Genomic DNA, 23423 nt, shown 5'->3' with positions numbered 1-23423 from the left:
TTCTTGGACTGTGTGCTTATTTAGATAGGCGGCTGCCGGGGGCAGGGGGGGTGGCTGACAGATGGTGGCGGGCACCGCCCCTCCGGCCCAGCACGCTCGCACCCCCAAGCTTTCGTTCGGCGCAGTTACTGGTTGACCTTTTCAGCCTCTGGCCTGCTTGAACAAATTCGGATCACAAACTTATTGACACTGCCCATGTAGACCTGACCTTTCTCTGAGATGGAGGCCATCCCCCTCCATCCTCTGACAGTCAGGAAAAGTGCGGAAGTTGAATGTTTGGATATCAGCGTCTCCTGAATTTCTGATACCCCGCAGGCGCTGTGCGGGCCAGTTGGGAGAGTTCACCCGCGGAGGGGGCGCGGTTAGAAGCAGTTAAATACCCTGTTTAACTCAATGGGGCTAAATGCCCTGGCTACTTCTGGAAGAAACAGGCTTTCCAGGTACTGGTTTTAGGAGAGTGGAAGTGGGTTGTGGCGTGGGGAGAGGGAGACAGTGTGTTTAGTAACTCGAACGAAGACGAGCATTTTTTGATGTTGTGGGTCGTCAGTTATTCGGATGTGAAAATGTAATTGATTAGGGCGACATAGCTGTGCACAGAAGTCAACTCTCATTGACTGTAACATATGGCTTTCATATACTCTATATTGAAAAAACAAAACAAAACAACCAACCATGACACTTCGTTTGAACTGCTTCTATACGTGTATATGTGTTGTGAACTCCTCCCTCTTCCCCTCCCCCTTTTTTGCTATAAAGAGGAGTGAACCTATGGGCCACAGGAGGAGCTGTGTAACCTGGTGGCCCTTCTGCAAAATGAGCTAGGAGGACAAAGGTTTAAGTCAGTGTCCCAAAGTGACTTTCCCACTCTCCAGAAAATCCTATTTGTTATCAGCCTCACTTGTTATTGGTGACAGCATCATCAGGACTCTGATTTATTTGTAATTGAAAATTTATCCCATAACTAACCGGTCCTCTAAGCATTAGCAGGATTTTGGAAATGATCTTTGGTGAGAAACCAATCCCATTTAACACAAAATTTTCATTTTTTCCAAATACTCTTTTATTAATTTTCTCATAGAGATAACACTACAAACAGTGACAAGTTTCTTTGGTGAGGCCACAAAAAATTCTATGGAATTCATGGAATCACAGAAATGCTGTATATCTGGAATGGAAAGTAACCAACAATGTTATTACCATATTCACAGAATTAAGATACAGTCGATTGTAAGATGCACCCTCCTTTCAAGGATGCTAAAATGTGAAAAAAAGTAATTTAAATTTGATGAAATATAGTATTAAGAGGATAACTTATTATCTTGAACCCTCATGCCTGAAGGGTGAAGGTAAAGAGAAGGCTTACTGGGCTTTTTTTTTTTTCTAAAAAAGTAAGAAGAGGGAGGGATGAACATGGAATCATTGTGAAGCCCTCCCTACAGTGTGACCCAGAGGAAGGGAAAGTGATGTTCTACTGTCAAGGGTGATGGATGGCTGTGTTCACCTTTGAGGAGAGGGCAGCCTTGCAGCCTTTTGCTTAACATTTACTGAGTGTTTATGACATGCAAGGCAGTGCTCAGCACTTTATGCCTATTATTGCAAATAAACTTCTCAATAACCCTATGAAGTAGGTATAAATCCCATTTTGCAGATGAAGTACAGACAGATTAAGTTACTCACCAAGGTCCTGGAGTAAGTGGGAAGCTGAGGAGCCCAGGCCATTTATGGAGGAGAGTAGTCAGAATTTTTTGTGAGATATCCCCCTCCTATTTTTAGCTCTGGGCTCCTGGTCACTGTAGTTAATGTATGTAACTTAGGTGAATATCCTGACTTTCTCCATAGTGCTTTTGGTATTTTGTTTTCCTGTTTGTGTACTTCGGCTGGATCTTCATGAGTGAGAGTGCCTATTTATGTTCTAAAACTTGAATGCCTTTGTAATCCACAGTGTCCAGTCACTACTATAATTAATGTTGTTGTTGTTCAGCTGCTAAGTCGTGTCTGACTCTTTGAGACCCCATGGACTGTCCTTCACTGTCTCTGGGAGTTTGCTCAAATTCATGTCCACTGAATCAGTGATGCCATCTAACCATCTCATCCTCTATATACTCTACCTAATAGAATCAGCATATTAAAGCTGAAAAGGATGTTAGCATTATATTCCAGCCTGAATTATGAAATTAAAGTCAAGGAAGGAGTTCCATATCTAGTTATATGTCTCAGCAGCCAGATCTGGATTTTAATACCATTTTTATTTGTATTTCATAATATTCATTGGTCTATGAGATCTTGGCAAGAGATAGATCTTTTGTGAGCCTTGTTGGGCCAGTGGTAAATATGAATCCTTGTTCTTATTCATGAGTTTATTTTGTTGGCTTCAATGGTCTTTATGACATTTATTTAAATCTGCTCATTTATTTATTCATTCTTTTTGCCAAATATTTAAGTTCTCCTGTAGGGAAGTCACTGGAAATATAAAGATGAGGAAAACAATTCATTTCTTCAAAGAATTTATAGAGTTTAACAAAGAGACAAATTAAGCAAATAAACATTGTGGATAAGACTCCAGTTCAGAACTAACTTGGCATTCCATCTCAGTGAAGCTACATTTGTGGGCTAGAGACCAGGAGACTGGTAGGTCATGTTGTCTTTGGATGACTTTGAGTAGTTGATGGACTTGAGAACACATGATAATCTTAGATCAGGTTAATTAACACTAACAGATACTCCTCCCCCTCCAAGTCTACTTGTTTTTACTTCTAGTTAACTATTTTGTAACCGGATGTCCCTGTGGCTCAGACGGTAAAAGTGTCTGCTTACAATGTGGGAGACCGGGGTTCGATCCCTGGGTTGGGAAGATCCCCCTGGAGAAGGAAATGGCAACCCACTCCAGTACTCTTGCCTGGAAAATCCCACGGATGGATGGAGGAGCCTGGTAGGCTACAGTCCATGGGGTCCCAAAGAGTCGGACACAACTGAGAGACTTCGCTTTCACTTTCATTTTGTAACCAGTTTAACATTAAAAGAATATAGCTATGCAAATTGAAGTATGGAGGACAGTGTTGTTCAAGCCTCATGTTCATGCCTCGTTCAAGCCTCATTCATGTTCATGTTCAAGCCTCGTTCTAGCAAGCCTTGGGGTTGGGAGGTACTTGGAGGAGTTCTAGGCTATCACTAGGTGTTCTGTTAATTTGGAACACTTTTGAACCTCTTCAGGATCATTATGGTCTGGATGGCAAATATGTAGTGTGGGCCAAGACTCATGGTCATGCAATTGCTTGCCTTTATTGTATCAGGGCTTCCTGGGAAACTATGGCTTTTTTTTTTAATTTAAAAAATATATTTATATATTTGGCTGTGCCAGGTCTTAGTTGCAGCACACGGGATCTTCCATCTTCTTTGTGGCATGTGGGATCTTTAGTTGTGGCATGTGGGGTCTAGTTTCCTGACCAAGGATTAGACCTGGGCCCCCTGCCTTGGGAGCTTGGAGTCTTAGCCAATGAACCACCAGGGGAGTTCCATTGTGGCTTTTTAAAGACACTTGCATGTTTTGAATAAACTCAAAATGAGGGTATAAATCCTTTACATTTCTCACTGTCTATTTATTTTGGTCAACTGAAGGCTACTACATCCTTAGTCACTCTAAATTTAACCAAAATGTATGCCTGACTGTATGCAAATAACTTGACACTGAGAAATCTCCCCCTGTGATTTGGTGGTTTTAGTTTGAGTCACTGGATTGTATTCTAGTGGAATTATTTCAAAGATCTAAAATATATGGACAAAGAGCACATTTTTGATTTGGGGGCTAGAGATAGATGATATGGCCTTAAATTTTCTTTAATAAAGAATGTGTAATACTTTTTACATGTCCCAATGAAAGCATCAGAAATTAGAAGGGGCCAAGCCTAATTCTGTTTTGTATTTTATTGTTGGGTTGCTCAGTCCTGTCTGACTCTTTGCAACCCCATAAACTACATTGCAGGCTTCCTTGTCCTTTACTATCTCCCGGAGTTTGCTCAAACTCATGTCCATAGAGTCAGTGATGCCATCCAACCATCTCATCCTCTGTCGTCCCCTTCTCCTCCTGCCTTCAATCTTTCCCAGCATCAGGGTCTTTTCTAATGAGTCATAATACCCTCAGTTCAGTTCAGTTGCTCAGTCTTGTCCGACTCTGTGCATACTCTATCTTGGAGCAATTCAGAAATTCTCACTGTTACATATTTCTTGATGACCTGAGAATGAAATGAATGTTGGTCCCAGAAAGTTCTATACTTGAGACCAAGGTTAAAGGCTCAAGCAGTTACTAATATAATCAGACTCTCTACAATCATCTACTTACTAAGCATCCAGAAACTTAAAATTTACCTTGGCTGGGACTCAGCATGGATTTTTGGTGACATGTAGGAAAGGGGTTGATGGAGGCACCTCATGCTGTGGGAGAACTGGTCATATAGTCGATACCATATGGATCTGATTTCTTTCTGAATTGAGCTGGCAGGAATAACTTGTGTCAGATATAAGAGGCGTGGATTTGCAGGCTTTGGTGAAGAAGAATCCCTAGCGTTAACTGTTAACCTAGGGATTCTGCTCTGGCTTAAAAGCAACCATACTAGTCGGATTTCACTTCAGTTGCTTCATCCGTAAAATGACCAGAATAATAGTATCTGCTTAATTAGACAAGGAGGAAATGAAATACTGTCTATAAAGTGCTCAGCATAGTGCTTGACATATAATGTTAAATCAGTGGTAACTATTGTTCTGTTTCTTTAAAAACAAAGTGTTGGGTATTGGGATTAAAGAATTCCCTACAAAAAGTGAAAGTAGTTTCCTAAATAAAACAGAGAAGGTCAGCCTCTGCTACTTTCATTTCCTCTTCCCCAGGAAAGTCTGCCTCTGCAAACACGTATGTGTGTAATACGTGAGTGTATGTGCCTGTGTCTCTGCTCCCACACCATACGCTTGACTCCAAACAAAGGAGGTATGGAGGAAGAGGAGAAGGCAGAAGAGTGTTTCTGGGAAAGGGGAAGCTGTGGTTATAAATCAGACTTGGGCTGAGGAGAGAGACTGAATTATTTGGATAGGTTTCTGAATCTTTGTGCCAAGAACTGCTACTAAGTATAGAAGATTAGGGTCACTTAGTCACCCATGGTATGGGAGATATAACCCCTGCTGGGAAGATGGGACCATTTGTGGGCTTGTCGGTATGTTGAGAAGAATCACTTGTCTTTGGAACTGATTTCATTCGTAAACATACGCGTGCAAGTTCTATGAGATGTTGCAGATTTTCCTTTGGCTTGAGGGAGAATAACTGTTATGGGCTTGGACTTAACATGGTCTGTTTAAAAACAAAGCTATGTGTATAAACCAAAGCCTTAGCTAGAGTATGTAACAGTCTTTGACTGAAATGTCGATCATCTGTATTTGGCTTGAGTAAAAATTAGCCTGAACTCGTGATCAGACCGTTTACTTGCTGTGTTTTCTTTCCCTGCCCTTCTTCTTCTGAAGCCTTCTTAGCTGGACTCCTTGCTATTTGCTTTATTCTTTTACTCTGTGTTGTGAGTTATCCTACAAATTTTCTATCTAGGGTGATAAGTAGTTTGCCTCTAGGAAATGTACTTGTGTGTTCCATTGTTTGGACAAAGCTTCCCTCTCTTTCAGGTGGGTCTGATTTAGAGATTGCAGTCTGATGTAACAGAAATGTGTTCCATAAGAATTTTGCTATATGCTAGGGAATCTCTAGAAGATGTAAGATCATTTAGTATCTATATTTTGATGCCAACCTTAAACATAGAAAACTGAGGTTTAGCATCCAAATGATCTGAAATAACCTCTGACTACTAAGTTTAGGTTCCCATTTGAAGAGGGACAGAAAACTGTTTAGTATTTATGCTTTAAAATTTTTTGTACAATTTACTCTGTGCTGACACAGAGTAAGCCTCTTGTAAATATTTCTTAATTGAACAAATGAATACAGTTATATAATCTGGGACAGCAGTTAGAGAACTGATTAAGACAGGTCTGGGTTTAATGTAATAGCAGAGAGGGCTGGTAGGGTAGAGGACAGGTTGGAAAGGCAAAAAGCAACAACAGGCTCAGTGAAGTGAGGCTGAGGGGTGTCGGGTGGGGCAGGGTTTAGGGGTATGCTTTCCAGCTTCTAACACCTGTGGCGAAAACCTGTTTGTTCTGTTTTCTTAAGTTTCCAATCTGCCAGGACCAATGCTTTTATAAAACTCAGTACCAATGAATTACGAGAAAAAGTGATCCTGTCATATAAAGATTTCTAAGTGCTTACTTTCTATTTCTGCATACATATCATCCTGGACCAGTAAAAAGCAGTTCAGTGACTGACAACAGGCTGTAAAACACACTGAGTAGAACTAGGTTAGGAAACGATCAGAGATTAAACTGGAAAGAGGCTGGAGCTAGATTGTCAAGCATCTTGTACATTATGAAAGGATTCTAAATTTTTCCTCGTTAAAATTGATATAAATGATCTTCCTGTATTTTATTTTAGATTAACTTGCTTAAAACCTTTGTGCTGAATGTATGGTTTGATAAAACATGTTTTTAAAACATGATTTTGACACAGCAAATATTGGTTAGTGTCCTGTCAGTGCCTGGAACTTCTTGTTTTTTAATTTTGGATTTACCTTGTTTGTGAAAGTTCAGTTTTGGTTGGGTAAAGGAACACTGTAATGTCATCCAGGGTTTCCCTCTCCCTTCTCCACCTTGAATCTGTTACCACCTGGGTTGGTTGGATTTTACAGCAGATTTCTCAGGAGACCAGAACTGACCTGTGAGCCCTCCTGCCTTTCGTTGTCCTGCTCTTACAATGTCTTTACAGTCACTAGGTTTCAAGATGCTACGAGTGTCCAGAACCAAACTGGGCAGGCTGAGCCCCAGCCTCTCCAGAGGGCTTCACCACAAGGCGGTGATGGCCTTGAGGCGGGAGGATGTGAATGCCTGGGAAAGGCGGGCTCCTCTGGCTCCCCGGCACGTCAAAGGGATCACCAACCTGGGATACAAAGTCTTAATACAGCCTTCCAATCGGCGAGCCATTCACGATAAGGTAATATTTCCAATTTGTAAAGATATGTGAGAGTGAAATGACTCTATGTATGAAAATTACAGGGCACAGATTTAACTTTTATTTTTATTTTAGGGACACGCATGTGGTTTTTCTTCTGTGAGCCATTTGAAAATAGGCTGCAGACAATGACACTTTATCTCTAAATGCTTTAGTATGTATTTCCTAGGAATAAATCATCTTCCTACATAACTGTCATTTCATTTTCACAGCTAAGAAATTAATAATTCCACAAGATCATCACACATACCCATTTCAAATTCCCCATTGTCCCAAATGTCTTTTATGGTTTTTATTTTAAGCAAGGGTTAAATAAGGTTCATTGAATTTATTATTATGTATCTTTAGTTCTTTTAATCTAGAACAGTACTAGGTTTATTGTTAACTAGGCTTATTGTGGTGATCCTTTTGTAATGTATACACCTGAAACTAATATAATGTTCAGTTCAGTTCAGTACAGTCGTATCCGACTCTTTGCAACCCCATGGACTGCAGCATGCCGGGCTTCCCTGTCCATCACCAACTCAAATTCATGTCCATTGAGTCAGTGATGCCATCCAACCATCTCATCCTCTGTCCTCAATAAGAGGATACTGAATAGAGCTTAATATTTCTTAGAAGAACGTGTTTTTTTGCCTTTAGAATGCATCTCACAAAGAATATTCAGAGTGCTGTGTTCAAAACATATCTGAACTAGTTTTTCTATGTGGTTACATGTCAATGTGATATCCAATTGATTTTATTGGTTTTTGTTTCTATAAAATTTTAATATTTGCTTTTAAATTCTTTTTGATTTAGTTTTATTTTTTAAATAAGTTAAATATTTATAAGTTTTAAAGATTTTGTTGCTGTTTTTCAGTTGTTAAATCGTGTCTGACTTTTTGCGACCCCATGGACTGTAGCCCTCTAGCTCCTCTGTCTATGGGATTTCCAGGCAAGAATACTAGATTGAGTTGCCATTTCCTTCTCCAGGGGATCTTCCCCACCCAGGGATTGAGCTTGCATCTCCTGCATTGCAGGTGAATTCTTTAGTGCTGAGCTACCTAGTGAAAGTGAAAGTCACTCAGTCGTGTCCGACTCTTTGAGACCCCATGGGCTATACAGTCCATGGAATTCTCTAGGCCAGAGTACTGGAGTGGATAGCCTTTCCCTTATCCAGGGGATCTTCCCAACCCAGGGATCGAATCTAGGTCTTCCGCATTGCAGGGGGTTTCTTTACCAGCTGAGCCACAAGGGAAGCCCCTTTAAAGATTAAAGCCATATAAAAAGATACAACACAGAGAAGTCTTGCTCTTATATTAATTCCCTACATCCCATTCCTATCTACCTTGTAGGCTACTGTTTTCATTAGTTTCTGATCTATCATTCCTGTTTCTTCTTACAAAAATGTGTGTATGTGTTTTCTTATTTTCCTTTCAATCTTATACAGAACCTTGTATACAGTATATACTCTTTCACACCTTGCTTTGTTCTTTGGCATATCCCCTGATGCTGGGAAAGATTGAAGGCAGGAGGAGAAGGGGATGACAGAGGATGAGGTGGTTTGATGGCATCACCAACTCGATGGATGGAGTTTGAGCAAACTCTGGGAGATGGTGATGGACAGCGAAACCTGGTGTGCTGCAGTCCATGGGGTCACAAAGAGTTGGACATGACTGAGCGACTGAACTGAACTGAACTGAAGGCATGTCCTGGAAATCTGTCCATGTCAGTTCATAGAAATCAGCTTCATTCTATTTAATGTCTGTGTAGTAATGACTCTGTTATTATTGATCTCTGATTTATCATGATGTATTTAACCAGTCTACTATAAATGGACAGATTGTTTTCAGAGAAACCAGACATGAGAACATGTTTGTTACTTTTACTGTCTCTCCTCTAGATTTATGCTTTCCTTTCAAGTAGATTCCTAACTAGATTTATCTTCATTTTATTTAATTGCCACCTCTGATGCTTTAAAAATTCTTCCTGGATCATGCTATCCCTTTATTTAAAAATCTGAAATAATTCTTTATTGCCTCTATGTACTAGTTATGAAATCTAAGTTTAATGTGTAAGACTCTGGTTTCCCATTGATAAAATAGGGATAATAATAGCATCTACCTTATGGGAGTTTTAAGAATTAAATAATTCACCCAAAGAGCTTAGTAAAGCATATAGTAATTTATTAATAAATATCAATGATTATAATTTTTATTCAAGAAAGCTCATATTCACCATGATAATATTCAGTCTACTTTTCTAAATTGATTCACTTATTATGCCCTATACATCTCCTTACTTTCCCACTTCCATATTTGTATGTGTTTCTTCAATTCCTCTTGCTGGTATTAACACCCTGTATTTCCTATCTCTGTTCCTCCAGATCCTACTCAGCCTTTTAGATTAATTTAAATTTCTATATTTCTATGATCATCTCTCCTGGGAGTTATCTCAATGTCTGTTAAATTAATATATCATTTAGATTATTAATAATCATAGTAATTATCATTAAGTAATGATTATTCATATTAAGTAAGAATAATCATACTATTCTTTTGAATTCAACCTAATACATTGTGCCTCTGATTCTTTCTACAATATTTTGTGAGCTCCTTTACAGGAGTGACCTTGTCTGTCCATCTTTGGGTTTTATCTCATCTCTATCACAATCCACTGTACAGAGTAAGACAATAATAAATACTAATTGAACGCCACTCCCCAAAAAAAGAAAGAAAAGAAAATGTTGCAAATATATGTCTTTCTTTTAAAAATATACTCAAGTAATAAATTACTGGACTTCCCTGGTGGCTCAGTGATAAAGAATCCACCTGCAATGTAGGAGACATGGGTTCAATCCCTGGATCAAGAAGATCGTCTGGAGAAGAAAATGGCAACTCACTCCAGTATGCTTGCCTAGGAAATTCCACAGACAGAGGAGCCTGCCAGACTCCTGTCTGTGGGATTGCAAAGAGTCAGACACAACTTGGCGACTAAAAAACAATAAAAACAATAAATTACTATTTAGCACTTCATGTTTCACAGCCTTGTTGAAAAAAATATATTTTACAAGTATATTTAAATCACGTGTTCTAGTATGCTAGTGGCTATTGCTGCTGCTGCTGCTGCTGCTAAGTCGCTTCAGTCATGTCCGACTATGTGCAACCCCACAGACGGCAGCCCACCAGGCTCCCCCGTCCCTGGGATAATCCAGGCAAGAACACTGGAGTGGGTTGCCATTTCCTTCTCCAATGCTTGAAAGTGAAAAGTGAAAGTGAAGTCGCTCAGTTGTGTCCGACTCTTCACGACCCCATGGACTGCAGCCTACCATGCTCCTTTGTCCACGGGATTTTCCAGGCAAGAGTACTGGAGTGGGGTGCCATCACCTTCTCCGAGTGGCTATTAACTGTTCTCAAATAAAATTATGTGCTGAATTTTCTGATTTTTGTTTTTGCTGCAAAAGTCAAACATGTTAAATTCATCTTTAATCACCAAGTAAGAATTTTAATTTATAAGTATTTTAGAAGAATTTATTTTAGAAGTAGTTTTTCCATTATTTGTTCCTATGTTTTATTCTTTCAAAAGGTTGTGTCTTTAACTGCTAAATTTATTTAGTAAAGAAAATATGAATACAACAAATCAGGGGAATAACTTTCAATCAAAATTCATTCCCAGGAATATGTCAAAGCTGGTGGCATTCTCCAGGAGGATATTTCTGAAGCTTGTCTAATTTTGGGAGTTAAAAGACCACCAGAGGAAAAATTAATGCCCAAGAAGACTTACGCATTCTTCTCCCACACAATAAAGGCTCAGGAGGCCAATATGGGTTTGCTGGATGAGATCCTAAAACAGGTATTTAGTGGCCAATATTCATAAATATTAACACTGAAACTTTTTTTGTTTTTGCTTTTAACTGTCAAGTGGAGTTTTAGTTTTCTTTTAGCATCTAGGAAATACATCATGTTATTCACCTTAACAGGAAAGATGATCTGTAAGATAGTGCTTGAATAGTTCTGCTGCTGTTAGGGCTCCTCTGCAGGGCAGGTTCGTAATAAGAAGAGTCAAACATATTTCATTCCTTTGGTATTCTAAAATGGAAAGAATGATAGAAGCATTTGTCCCAAATGATTATTAATTTATAAGGTTAGTTGGTCAAATATTACCGAGCAGAATTTTAAAGCTGAAGAGAACCTTAGGGATCATACAACCCACCACCCTAATTTTTCAGATGGAGGCCAGAGAGGTGAAGCAATTTGACTGAGTCGCTCTGTAGTAGCAAAACTGGACTGGAGACTATTTTTACATTTATTTTTACATTATTCATAAGGGAAAAAAACTTTTTTTTGATATATTAATACTGTGGAAAAACTAGTATCTCTTTAAATTACAGAGTATTCACTCAGTAAGTGTTTGCCAAGTGCCTACACTGTATCTGACATTGATTACTGCAATGAACAGAGCTTATATTTGAGTGGAAGGAGACAGATGATAAATAAATGTAGAAAAAAAGGAGTGCTGGGCACTGGGGGAGGTGACAGTGCTAGTTTAAATAGGATGGCTAGAGAGAGCCTCATCGCTAAGTTGGAATTGAGCAAACCTTTGGAGATGAAGGATCAAGCCATACCCATCTGGGCAAAGTCTGCTAAGCTAAGAGAATAGTAATACAAAGCCCTGACAGTCTTTTTGAGTGGAGGGTTAGAGAAAATCATATTCCAAGATGCTTTTTCTGCCTGCTGCGTGAATAATAGTTGCAAGTGAGAGGAGGAGAACAAAATTAATGAGACTGTTAGTCTAGACTAGTCCAGATGCTAGGCTGCCAATGATGGTGGCAGAAGCAGAGGTTGTGACACATGGACAAATCCTGCATATATTTTAGAGGTCTGAGCCCACAGGAGCCACTGATGAAGTGTGTAGAATATGAGAGAAAGAGAGGAGTCAGAGCTGACTCTAAGATTTTGGTTTCAGTAACTTAAAGGAGTTTGCCTTAGATTGAGATGATGCCACTGCCAGAAGAATGGGCTTGTATGGAAGGATCAAAGGTTGGGTTTAGGGCCTGTTGAGTTTAATTTGTCCATTAGACATTGAAGAGGAGAAGCTGAGTGGGCCATTGAATGTGAATCTGTAGTTCAGGAAGCCAGCTCCTCCTGATACACAGTTGTCAGAGACTAGAAGGTATCTAAAGCCATGAGATTGGAAGAGGGTAAGGAGTAAGTGTGGATGGAGAAGTCCAAGGTCTAAGTCCTGGAGTAAATATATTAGACCGTTAGAAACTAGCATTTGACAGTAGGCAGAGGACAGGAGAATTTCATGAACAGTAAAAGCAGTAGAGGAAAATATATTTTATATAGGCATCCAGAATATATTCTTACTATTTTCAAATTCACTAAACAGAGACTACAGTTAATTTGCAGTGTTTCAAAAGAACAAATTAAAAAACTAATTAATGAAAATAATAAGAAGAATGTTTCACCTTAAGCAGATAAACTACTCAAAAAGTACTTCAGAAACTTTTTTTTGTTGTATGAACTTTTGTTCATTTCAAGAAAATTAATAAAAACAGACCCAGCAGGGCTGCTTTTGGGCAACATTTTTGTAAGAAATTACTTGGAGTTGGATGAATATTAAATATTCTTGAATACATGGACATGGTAAAAATTATAGTATCTTTGAGGAAATAAATAGATTATTTAAGCAATTCTATAATTACAATGTGTAAGTAGCTTTTAAGCATGAATTAATGGGAAATTTCCAAGAGAAAGGGAAGATTCCCAAGGAAAGGTGAAGGATATGATTTTAGTGACAATGAGGAAGTAAAAAACAGGCAGCTTTGTTGTTTTTTAAATAAAGCGTACTTGCGAAAGCCTGGAGAGAGAAAACAGAAAGAGAAAGAGATACTAAGAGAGTCAGAAAGAGAGAGAAGAAGAGAAAGAGAGAGGAAGAGAGAAAATGAGTTAGATTGGTGTGTATGGACCTGAGAGGGTGTTTTGTTGTCACTTTTAAGGTGGAAGGGAGACTTGGGCATATTTAGAACGGCTGAGGGGAAGAACACAGTAAACAGAGACAATGCAAGAATGAGAATAAGTTCAAGAGTGGTCTTGGAAGACACAGAAAAAAGTTGAGATCTAGCTCACAGGGATTAGTCTCAGGAAGGACTTGTTTTTGAGACTAGAGGGAAGGATGTGAGGATGAGTGGGGCATTATGTAGAAATATTGGTTGATGGTGCTGGGCTAAAAGTTAAAAGATGTCATGCCTTTGTTATTTTATTGCCTGCCATCAAGGGCCATTAGCATACTTCTAGGAGCATTCTTTCATTTCTTATCACAAACCTATCCTTGGTTTGTGACCCAGCATTTTCTAAATATTTCCTGGTGCACCTCACGGTGACTTCTGTTAACAAGTCAAGATATGTTTTACAAGAGGGAAAAATGTGAAATACTCACTTGCTCATATATGTGTTCTACCCATTGATATTAAGCTGGATGATTTAGAAGTTTTTTATCATTTCTTCAGGAAATCCGACTTATTGATTATGAGAAAATGGTGGATCATAGAGGAATACGGGTTGTGGCATTTGGACAGTGGGCAGGTGTGGCAGGTAGGTATCCAACGCTGTTACATCACTCACTTTCTAAATTTGCCTGGGAAGTACCTGTGTTTTCTCTTTTCTGTGGCAAGGGGATGGGAGTGTTCATTTCCACCAATAAAAATAAACATGGGAGGTGTGAGCAAGGATGATGAATATCAGGGGAATAAAATGAGACACTGCATTTATTACAAAGATAAAAGGAACAGAGAGAAGGACAAGAGCTATGGATAGGCTTGGAATTTTTCTGTATGGAAGCTGGAAAGAGAGGTCAGTTTGGTGATGAGAAATTTGAAGAATGGAAGAAAGGGTGAAATGGGAGAGGGAAGATGTGGAGACAGGAACCAATGGAGGAGCAGTCTAACAAGGATAAGAGGTAGAATTTGGGGGAAATTAACACTCGATTTTTGTCCAGGCTAGTACTTTGAACCATCTTTAGCTGAGAAACACTACATCTTATAACTTTGTATCAGGTTAGACTGCTTGAAGGTCTGTGGTTGTCAGAATAAGTAGACAGAAAATTTGTAAGGTACAGAATACAAAACACTGTCAACCACCGTGACACCAGTGACAGTTCTTGAGCACCCAGCATTCCACCTAGCAACTTGCAGAACAGAATAAACATTCCTTTCAGGTCATGTGGAACATCCACCTAGATGGGCCATGTGCTGGGTCACAAAACAATTCTCAATAAATTCAAAAGTTTAAAAATCATAGCGTATGTGCTCTGACTATAATAAAATTGACTTTGGTATTATAATGGGGTCGCAAAGAGACGGACATGACTGAGCGACTGAATTGAACTGAACTGATTATAATGCAAAGATATCTAGAAAATTTCCAATATTTGGAAGATAAACCATGTTTTTTAAAATAAGCCATGAGTACAGAAGACCTCACAGGAAAAACTAGGAAATATCTTTAATTGAATGAAAAATTAAAACAGCACACCAAAATTTGTTGAATGCAGGTAAAGTGGTGTTTAGAAGGAAATTTATAGCATTTAATGCTTTTATTAGAAAAGAAGAAAGCAGAAACTAAAAGCTGGCTATTTTTTTAAAAAATCAATAAATTTGATAAATTTCCAGTTAGATTAATTTTTAAGAAAAGAGACAGAGAAGCCACATTTTTTTTTAACTTTATTTATTTATATTTTGGCTGCATTGGGTCTTTGTTGCGATGCATGGGTATCTTTAGCTGAGGCTTGCAGGCTTAGCTGTTCTGAGGCATGTTACTCTCAGTTCCCAGGCCAGGAATTGAACTTGTGCCCCTTACATTCGAAGGCAGATAGTCAACCTCTGCACCACCAGGAAAGTCCCGAGAAGCCACATTTTTAAAAAAGCAATATTAGGAATATAACAGGAATTATCACTATATACATCACAGATATTAAAAGAATAAGGGAATATTATGGATAGACCAATAAATATGACAATGTTGACAAAATAGGCAAATCCTTGCAAGACACAACTCAAGAAGAAATAAAATTCTTGAATATCAATGTACAAAATAAATTATACTTATAGGCATTTGTCAAGAGAAGCAAATTATTATTTGTAAAGAATTATTTATAGTAGCTTCATTCGTAATAGCCCAGGCAATCAGCAGAGGAATGGATAAATAAATTGCAGTATAGCCATAGAATGGAACACTCCTCAGCAATAAAAAGAAGCAAACTTCTTATACACACAAAGTATGCATGAATCTCAAAAGCATTATTCTGAGTAAGAGCAGACAGACAAAGAATAAATATTTAAAATTTCATTTGTGTGCAACTATAGAAGAAACTATGCTACACAGACAGAAATAGAATCAGTTGTTTGGAACCAAAACTTGGGGAGGATTGACTCGGGTGATGGGAGTAGCCTCTGTCTTAATTATGTTGGTGGTAATATGGGTGTGTACATTTGTTAACAGTTACCAAAGTATAGACTTTAAATCGGTGTGATCTATAGTATGTAAATTATTCCTTAAAAGTAAACATCAGGAAAAAGATGAAAGAAAATTTGTCAGGGATATGGAGAGGGAAAGTTCCCTTCCAAGAAAGAAGAAGGGGAGAATGGATGCTGAGGTCCTCACTATGGGCATGCTGTTTTTGCTATATGAGGGACATCCAAAATGAGAAATCCATGAGGTAGTTGACTGGGTCTTGAAATAAAATATCTGTGTTAGAGATACAGACTTGCAGTCATCAGCATACAGAGAATACCTGAAATTTAGGAATGAATGAGTTTAGCTAAGGGAAAAAAAAATGTAGAGATTGAAGAGAAGAGAGCCTGGAACAGAATCCTGGGGGTGACAGTGTTAAGCAAAGGGCAGGGGACACTAGTATACAAAGAATAGGCATGCAAAGAGGAGCATGCAGAAATTTAGGGTGACGGTGTGTTCAAGCCAGGCATGCTGAGGGAAAAGAGTTCCAACAAAAAGAAGCCCTACAATCCGCCTGCAATACAAGAGACCCCAGTATGATTCCTCGGTCTGGAAGTTCCCCTGGAGAAGGGATAGGCTACACACTCCAGTATTCTTGGGCTTCCCTGGTGGCTCAGATGGTAAAGAATCCACCTGCAATGAGGGAGACCTGGGTTCAATCCCTGGGTTGGGAAGATCCCCTGGAGAAGGGAAAGGCTACCCACTCCAGTATTCTTGCCTGGAGAATCCCCATGGACAGAGGAGGCTGGCTGGGTACAGCCCATGGGGTCACAAAGAGTCAGACATGACTGAGTGACTAAGTACACATTGCCAAATGCCTCTTACAAGTAAGTCAAGGTCTGCAAAGTATCCACCGAATTTAGCTGTGTAGGTCACTGAAATAGCTGTGGGTGGGAGGAGGGGTCGTAAGGTCAAAGGTGACTTTGTTTTCACGTGTTCATTTGTTTTTGGTACCCGAGAAATGGAGGTGTGTTTAAATGTTAAGAATTAACCAATAGAGGGTTAGAAAGAGCACATAATTCCAGAGTAAATTCCTGAGTGAGACAGGAAGGATAGGATCTGGAGCAAAGGTGGAGAGATTAAGCTTAGAGAGAAAGAGGCACGCTCTTTCCATTTTAGCAGGATTGGAAATGGACGGGACAAGAGGGGGGTGCAGCTGGGTCAATACTTTTGATGGCAGAAATTTGAGGGAATGGATAGATAACTTCCAGGGCCCCTTCCAAACCCGAGATGCTGTGGTCCGTGCTTCCCCAGAGCATGGAGCAGGTTGGAGAACTGGCAGAAAGAAGAGTTTCCACTCCTCCTAACTAACAGTCTTTCTGTCGGTCTGATTCTGCAACAGGGATGATCAACATTCTTCATGGGATGGGTTTAAGGCTACTTGCTTTGGGACATCACACACCTTTTATGGTGAGATGTTTATTGTGTCTAATTTTTTTTTTTTAAACACGTCACATTTTAAACATAGAAACATGTCTTGGGTGGTCAACTAATGTGAACCGTGTATGCTTGCTTGCAGCACATTGGCATGGCTCATAACTACAGGAACAGCGGTCAGGCTGTGCAAGCTGTCCGTGATGCTGGCTATGAAATATCTCTGGGTTTGATGCCGAAGTCAATAGGGCCCTTAACATTTGTGTTCACAGGGACTGGTAACGTATCTAAGGTAAATTCCAACTGTCTTCTTTCCGTAAAGCAGTCTGGAACTCAGGCACTAACCTGAAGGATGTGGGCATTTTGTTGACCTTTCAGAGCCTTTCTTTTCCATGACTGGGCATTCTATTCTTGGTACTTTTCTTACCTATGAACTTTCCCATAGTAAAGAACAGCACTGGTCCAAACTTACTCTCTTTGCTTTTAGTTGATTCCAAGCTGTCAGACGCTGTGAATGCTTTTTCTTTTCTTTTTAGATGGATAACTCCTTGCAGTGAAAAGTTCTGTTCTTAGGGTGCTCTATTTTACCTCCATTACTTAGATGTCCCAAAATTTAGAAGTAACCCCAAGACGAGATGCTAAGAAGCTTAACTCAAGACTAGAATAAGTCTTATAGCTAAAATTATGTCATAATTAATAAGTCTTATAACCTATAACTATAGTTATAAGTCTTATAACTAATAAGACTGGAACTGTTATTTTCTTCCTTCTGGAGTAGTTTTGAGAATGCATTTGTGATCCTCTAGATAAACTTATAATTGTAAAATAGATCTTTCTTCCATGAGACTGTTTTACAAACAGGACATCACCATAGTATACTGTGAGATAATGTGATTTTTTTTTTTTGTAGGAAATGTAGTTTCCCCACTTCAAATGATTTCTGCAATGGACCAGAAGTTAAATAGAAATATTTTTATTGTACTCTCAATTCTAAACACTTTTGTGTCTGTGCTGAATAAATTAAAGTAAAAAATTACAGCCCTTTCCAATGTGCACTGTGCATGCTCAGTCGCTTCAGTTGTGTCCAACTCTTTGGGAGCCGATGGGCCGTAGCCTGCCAAGCTTCTCTGTCCTTGGGATTCTCCAGGCAAGAATACTGGAGTGAGTTGCCTCCAATTGCCTCCTTCAGACGCTCTGCCCGACCTGGGGAGTGAACCCACATCTCCTGTGTCTCCTGTATTGGAGATGTTTTCTTTTACCCAGTGAGCCACCTGGGAAGCCCGCTCTACAATGAGTGATATTTAAATAGTTTGCAGGCTGAATGCAAGAAGCTCATCTGTACTTTCATGGTGCCCTGCCCAGTTGCTGGGCAGGGCAGACAGAGCTATGTAGTTGTGGGGAAAATGAGTTGGGACCTTTTGAGGAAATGAGGAAAACATGTTGGCTCTATTCCGATTGATTTTTAAATTTTCAATTACACGTTATTTACAGGGAGCCCAAGAAATCTTCAATGAATTACCTTGTGAGTATGTGGAGCCACATGAATTAAAAGAAGTTTCCCAAAATGGAGGTAAGGAGTGGGGAGGGGAGAGTGATTGTATGTATCTTTTACTGTTTTTAACAGTTTGTGCATTATAATATTTTATCATCATAAACCTATATCACTTGTGACCCACTTTACTAATTTCTTTCTCCTCTGCAAGACCTGAGAAAAGTGTACGGGACAGTGTTAAGTCGCCATCATCATCTTGTCAGGAAAACAGATGGTGTATATGACCCTGTAGAGTATGACAAATACCCCGAGCTCTACATTAGCCGTTTTAATACTGATGTGAGTATCAGACCTAGCTTTTGAGTTACTTGCTCATGACACACTATAGTTAGGCTGTTTTTAAGGCGAGAAATTGTGAATGTGTACCTTGGTTTTCCCCGTGTTGATTTGTTGTGAGTCCTTTGGGTATTATGAGTTGTTCTCAGGAATTGTTGGCTTTTATTGATGTTTGGAGTGGCCTTTGCCTGGCAGCTTTGTGGCTTCTGTGGGTGTGCCCTTTGCTTCACTGACTGTTTCTACTTGAGGTCTGCACATGCCTAATAGCTCTAAACCATTTCCTGTGGGTTACTGTTTTCTATATTTATCGTGAGTTAGTATTTGGACAAAGCACAATGCGGATGAGTTTTGATTTCAACATTGGTCCATCATTTCTATGACCACAAGTTGCAATCATAATCTCGGCCAGCCATCTTGAAATACATGCCTTTGATTACAGGGGACCAGCATGAAATAGTATGGTCTCCACTGTACAAAAGTTACTTCCAATTCACATCCTTCTGATGGGGACACACTGGTCTCATCTTGTAAAAAGGGTAATATATGTGTGCTCTGTAGTCATTGGTCATGCAATCGTCCTCCTCAAAATCAGCCAACAAAAATGCCTGCACCTATTGTGGAAAGGCAGGTTTTAAATAATTTTAAATGTTTGAACAAATATAGCATTTTTAGATTTTGGTATGAAATTCAGTGTTATAACATGTAGAGGATGGTATAGGAGAAGGACCTTTACCTGTACCTTGAGAATGCTTGAGATGCTTGAGAAACAGGAATTATAAAAACTAGTTTCAAATTGAAAAATTTTGAATCTAGTAAATTTCCATCCCTTCTCTTTTCCCCAATCACAGAAGTAGTGGTGATTGGATGCATCCTAAATCTTATAATGACCTAGTTATCATGTATGCATGCATGTAGCACATTTGTCCATGGAGCTTACAGATGTTATCTGATTTAATCTTCACAGCATTCCTTTGAGGAATGGGGTACGTATTATCCCCATCTGGCAGGTAAGGAAAACAGAACCCAGGGAAGTTGAGGTAGCATGCTTTAGATCATACTCTACTAGAGGCTGAGCTGGAAATAGAACCCTTGGTCGCTTAAATTTCTATTTCTCTTTTATCGGCTATGCAGCATATTGTAGAACACCTATATTGATTATATTTATGTTCATATGTTTTTCTATAATGAGGTAGTTCTCTACCAAAATCTGGGTGGGTATTTATTGCCTTTGCTTCAAAATGTAGCCACTGACTTGGCAAATAACAAAGTCAGTTAGAGGTAATGTTAAATTGTTTCTTGTGAACTTTACTGATAATTCTCTTTCAACACACTGCACTGAAAAGGGCTATTTCCTATCTTGTTGAACTTGGAATTTCCTTTCCAGATTGCACCCTATACAACTTGTTTAATTAACGGGATCTACTGGGAACAAAACACCCCTCGTCTACTCACCCGCCAAGATGCTCAGAGTCTCCTGGCTCCAGGCAAGTCCCCAGTTGCTGGCGTTGAAGGCTGCCCTGCATTGCCACACAAGTAAGGACTTCAGCACTGATAGCAGGCCCTCTGGGAGAGTATCACACACAGGGATCCAAATAGCACAGGACTTGACTGTTAGTAACTGGTTGTCTGCCTTACCTTATTTAATATCCTGGCAATATTTGACAGTTAACCTTCTCTCTCTCTCTTTTTTTTTTTAATTGAAGTATAGTGATTTACAATGCTGTTAGTTTCAAGTGTATAGAAAAGTGATTCAGTTATACATATGTATAAAGCAACATCCCCAAAGTTAGAACAAGTGTTCTGGACTTAACTGTGTTAAGTGATCACTAGACTCTGTGATAACATGTTAGGGAGAATTGATATAACAAGATTTCTTTTTCCTTCTTTCTCTTTGCTCTAGGGAGGCAATTTATTTTTTATTGACGTTTAGTTGATTTACAATGCCATGTTAGTTTCAGGTGTAAGCACAGTAATTCAGTTATATATATATATATATATATATATATATATATTCTATTTCAGAATCTTTTCCATTATAGGTTATAATAAGATACTAAATATAGTTCCCTGTGCTATACAGTAGGTCCTTTTTTTAAAAGCTATTCTATATATATATATATATATAGTAGTGTGTATCTGTTAATCCCAAACTCCTAATTTATCCCTCCCTCACCTGCTGTGCCCAATGGTAACCCTAAATTTGTTTTCTATGTCTATGAGTCTATTTCCTTCCCTCCTTCTTGAAATTCTCTTCTCTTAACTTCTATGAATCCACATGCAGCACAAAATTAAACTCCTCAGAGAGATCTGTACTTGCTTCCCCATTCCCATCTCTCTTCAGTTTGTTACTGAAATTCTTTTGTTTATGATTTTAAATTTTCTTGTATTTATGATTTTTCCTGCCTTACTATAACTTAATCTCCTTAAGGATAAGGGCCCTATTTGTCTTGACCACAGATATCCAGTATGTTGTTTGATGTATAAAGTTCATTCAAATAATTACTAATGTTGAATAAATTAAGTAATCAATACATATTTGTGGAACACCTGGTCTTTCTGGCACTGTGCTTAGCTAAGTGATAAAGAAAAAATATGATTGTTACCCTCATGCATGTATCTGCTGCTGCTGCTGCTAAGTTGCTTCAGTCGTGTCCAACTCTGTGCGACCCCATAGACGGCAGCCCACCAGGCTCCGCCATCCCTGGGATTCTCCAGGCAAGAATACTGGAGTGGGTTGCTATTTCCTTCTCCAGTGCATGAAAGGGAAAAGTGAAAGTGAAGTCGCTCAGTCGCGTCCGACTCTTAGCGACCCCATGGACTGTAGCCTACCAGGCTCCTCCAACCATGGGATTTTCCAGGCAAGAGTACTGGAGTAGGGTGTCATTGCCTTCTGCATCTGGCATCAGGTAAATGCCACAGGAATGCTGGGAGCAATCAATATCAGAGGAGTTTAGAAGAAAGTGGGAGGGGGTGTGGGCTTGGCAAAGTCTTTAGAGAGGAGTAAGAACAAGGATTTCAAGTCACAGGGTTGGTGTTTGATAAATACAGAAACACCAAAGCACAATTTAAGACAGTGAGTGGGACAGTCTAGCCCTAGGATAGGGTTTATATGGGCAGTTGGAAACTGGAGATTGGGCAGGAAAATTGTGGTCAACCTCTAAAGGATTTCTAATCCTGGGCTGAAACTTTTGTTCATAATTTCAGAGATTTCCATATATTAACATGTAAAGTTATATACTACTAAGCAGGGTGGAGATAGTACAATTGAAAAATCTAAGTTATTTAAAGTTAACTAACTAGTTTAGCTTTAGGCTGTTGTCAGTGATTTTTCTAGGAAAGCTTTTTTAAAAAATCTGTTTATTGAGTATAGTTGATCCGCCTGCAATGCAGGAGACACAGGAGACATGGGTTCTATCCCTGGGTTGAGAAAATCCCCTGGAGGAGGAAATGGCAGCCCACTCCAGTATTCTTGCCTGGAAAAAAAATTGCATGGACAGAGGAGCCTGGCGGGCTACAGTCTATGGGGTTTCAAAGAGTCACGTATGACTGAGTGATTAAGCATAGCTGATTTACAGTGTTGTGTTAGCGTCAGGTGTACAGCAAGTGAACCAGTTATACAAAACATATGTGTGCATACGTGCTAAGTCACTTCAGTCCTGTCCAACTCTTTGTGCCTCTATAGCCCACCAGGCTCCTCTGTCCATGGGATTCTCCAGCCAAGAATACTGGAGTGGGCTGCCATGCCCTCCTCCAGGGGATCTTCCTGACCCAGGGATTGGACCTACGTCTCCTGTGGCTCCTGCATTGCAGGCAGGTTCTCTGTTGCTGAGCCACCAGGGAAGCCCACATATACCTATATCCACTCATTTTTAGATTCTTTTCCCTGTAGGCCATTACAGAGTAATAAGTAGAGTTCCTACAGTACAGTAGGTCCTTACTAGTTATCTGTTTTATATATAACAGTGTTTATAGAGAAGGGATTTTTCCTTTTTGTTTTGTCTCTTTTTGTTTCCTCTCTTCCTCTTCCTCTTTTTCTTTTTGCTTGTGGTGACTAAAACTCCTATCAGGAAGGTTCTCTGTATCCCAGAAGATCTGTTTCCTGAACAGTGAGCGATAGGAAAAAGAGCTAAGAGCCTAGGAAATAGTTGCCATCTACTTTAAAAAATTTCCAAGGACTTTTCATTTTTACTCATTTTTAATTCTGTTGGAAACTCCAGAGATCCATGCTCTCATCTAAGTATTGATGTTATTTACAGACTTGTGGCAATATGTGACATTTCAGCTGACACAGGAGGATCCATTGAGTTTATGACTGAGTATACGACCATAGAGCGTCCCTTTTGCATGTATGATGCAGATCAACATATTATTCATGACAGGTGAGTTTGCTAAAGCTGTTAGATGGGTAGAGATACATAGTAATATATCATTTACTTGCTTTGATATGCTACTCTAAAATACCCACACTGAGTGACTGAGCACAACAACAACAACGCAAATTTCCAGAGATATGCTCAAATATATTAAAAAATTTGGTAGAAAAACCACATACAAATTTGAGCGCTTAAATGCACACACACGTATATATGTACTGCATTTCAAAATGGGTTGCTGAAGAAGGGAAAGGTTTTATTTGAAAAGTCTT

At 39.2% G+C, this 23423-nt stretch overlaps 1 protein-coding gene across 5 annotated transcripts in view; it reads left to right on the top strand.

The window, feature by feature from the left end:
* The window catches only part of AASS (aminoadipate-semialdehyde synthase), a 63412-nt gene that overhangs the window by 832 nt on the left and 39157 nt on the right, over positions 1–23423 (top strand). For 2 of the 5 annotated variants that reach the window (XM_081535356.1, XM_081535357.1), the window contains exons 2-10: positions 6842–7066; positions 10739–10915; positions 13575–13659; positions 16919–16986; positions 17096–17242; positions 18442–18520; positions 18654–18781; positions 20163–20311; positions 23035–23157. In XM_081535356.1, the coding sequence (XP_081391482.1) occupies positions 6857–7066; positions 10739–10915; positions 13575–13659; positions 16919–16986; positions 17096–17242; positions 18442–18520; positions 18654–18781; positions 20163–20311; positions 23035–23157 (1166 nt within the window). In that variant the 5' untranslated portion in view covers positions 6842–6856. Of the gene's footprint in view, positions 1–114; positions 441–6841; positions 7067–8584; positions 8792–10738; positions 10916–13574; positions 13660–16918; positions 16987–17095; positions 17243–18441; positions 18521–18653; positions 18782–20162; positions 20312–23034; positions 23158–23423 lie in introns of those variants that run through there. The other 3 variants (XM_081535361.1, XM_081535360.1, XM_081535362.1) reach the window with 3 other exon arrangements.

This window comes from Giraffa tippelskirchi, chromosome 10 (genome assembly GCF_054371585.1).
Source record: "Giraffa tippelskirchi isolate mGirTip1 chromosome 10, T2T-mGirTip1v1.2.pri, whole genome shotgun sequence".
NCBI lineage: Eukaryota > Metazoa > Chordata > Mammalia > Artiodactyla > Giraffidae > Giraffa > Giraffa tippelskirchi.
This window is presented reverse-complemented; position numbering and strand designations above follow the sequence as displayed.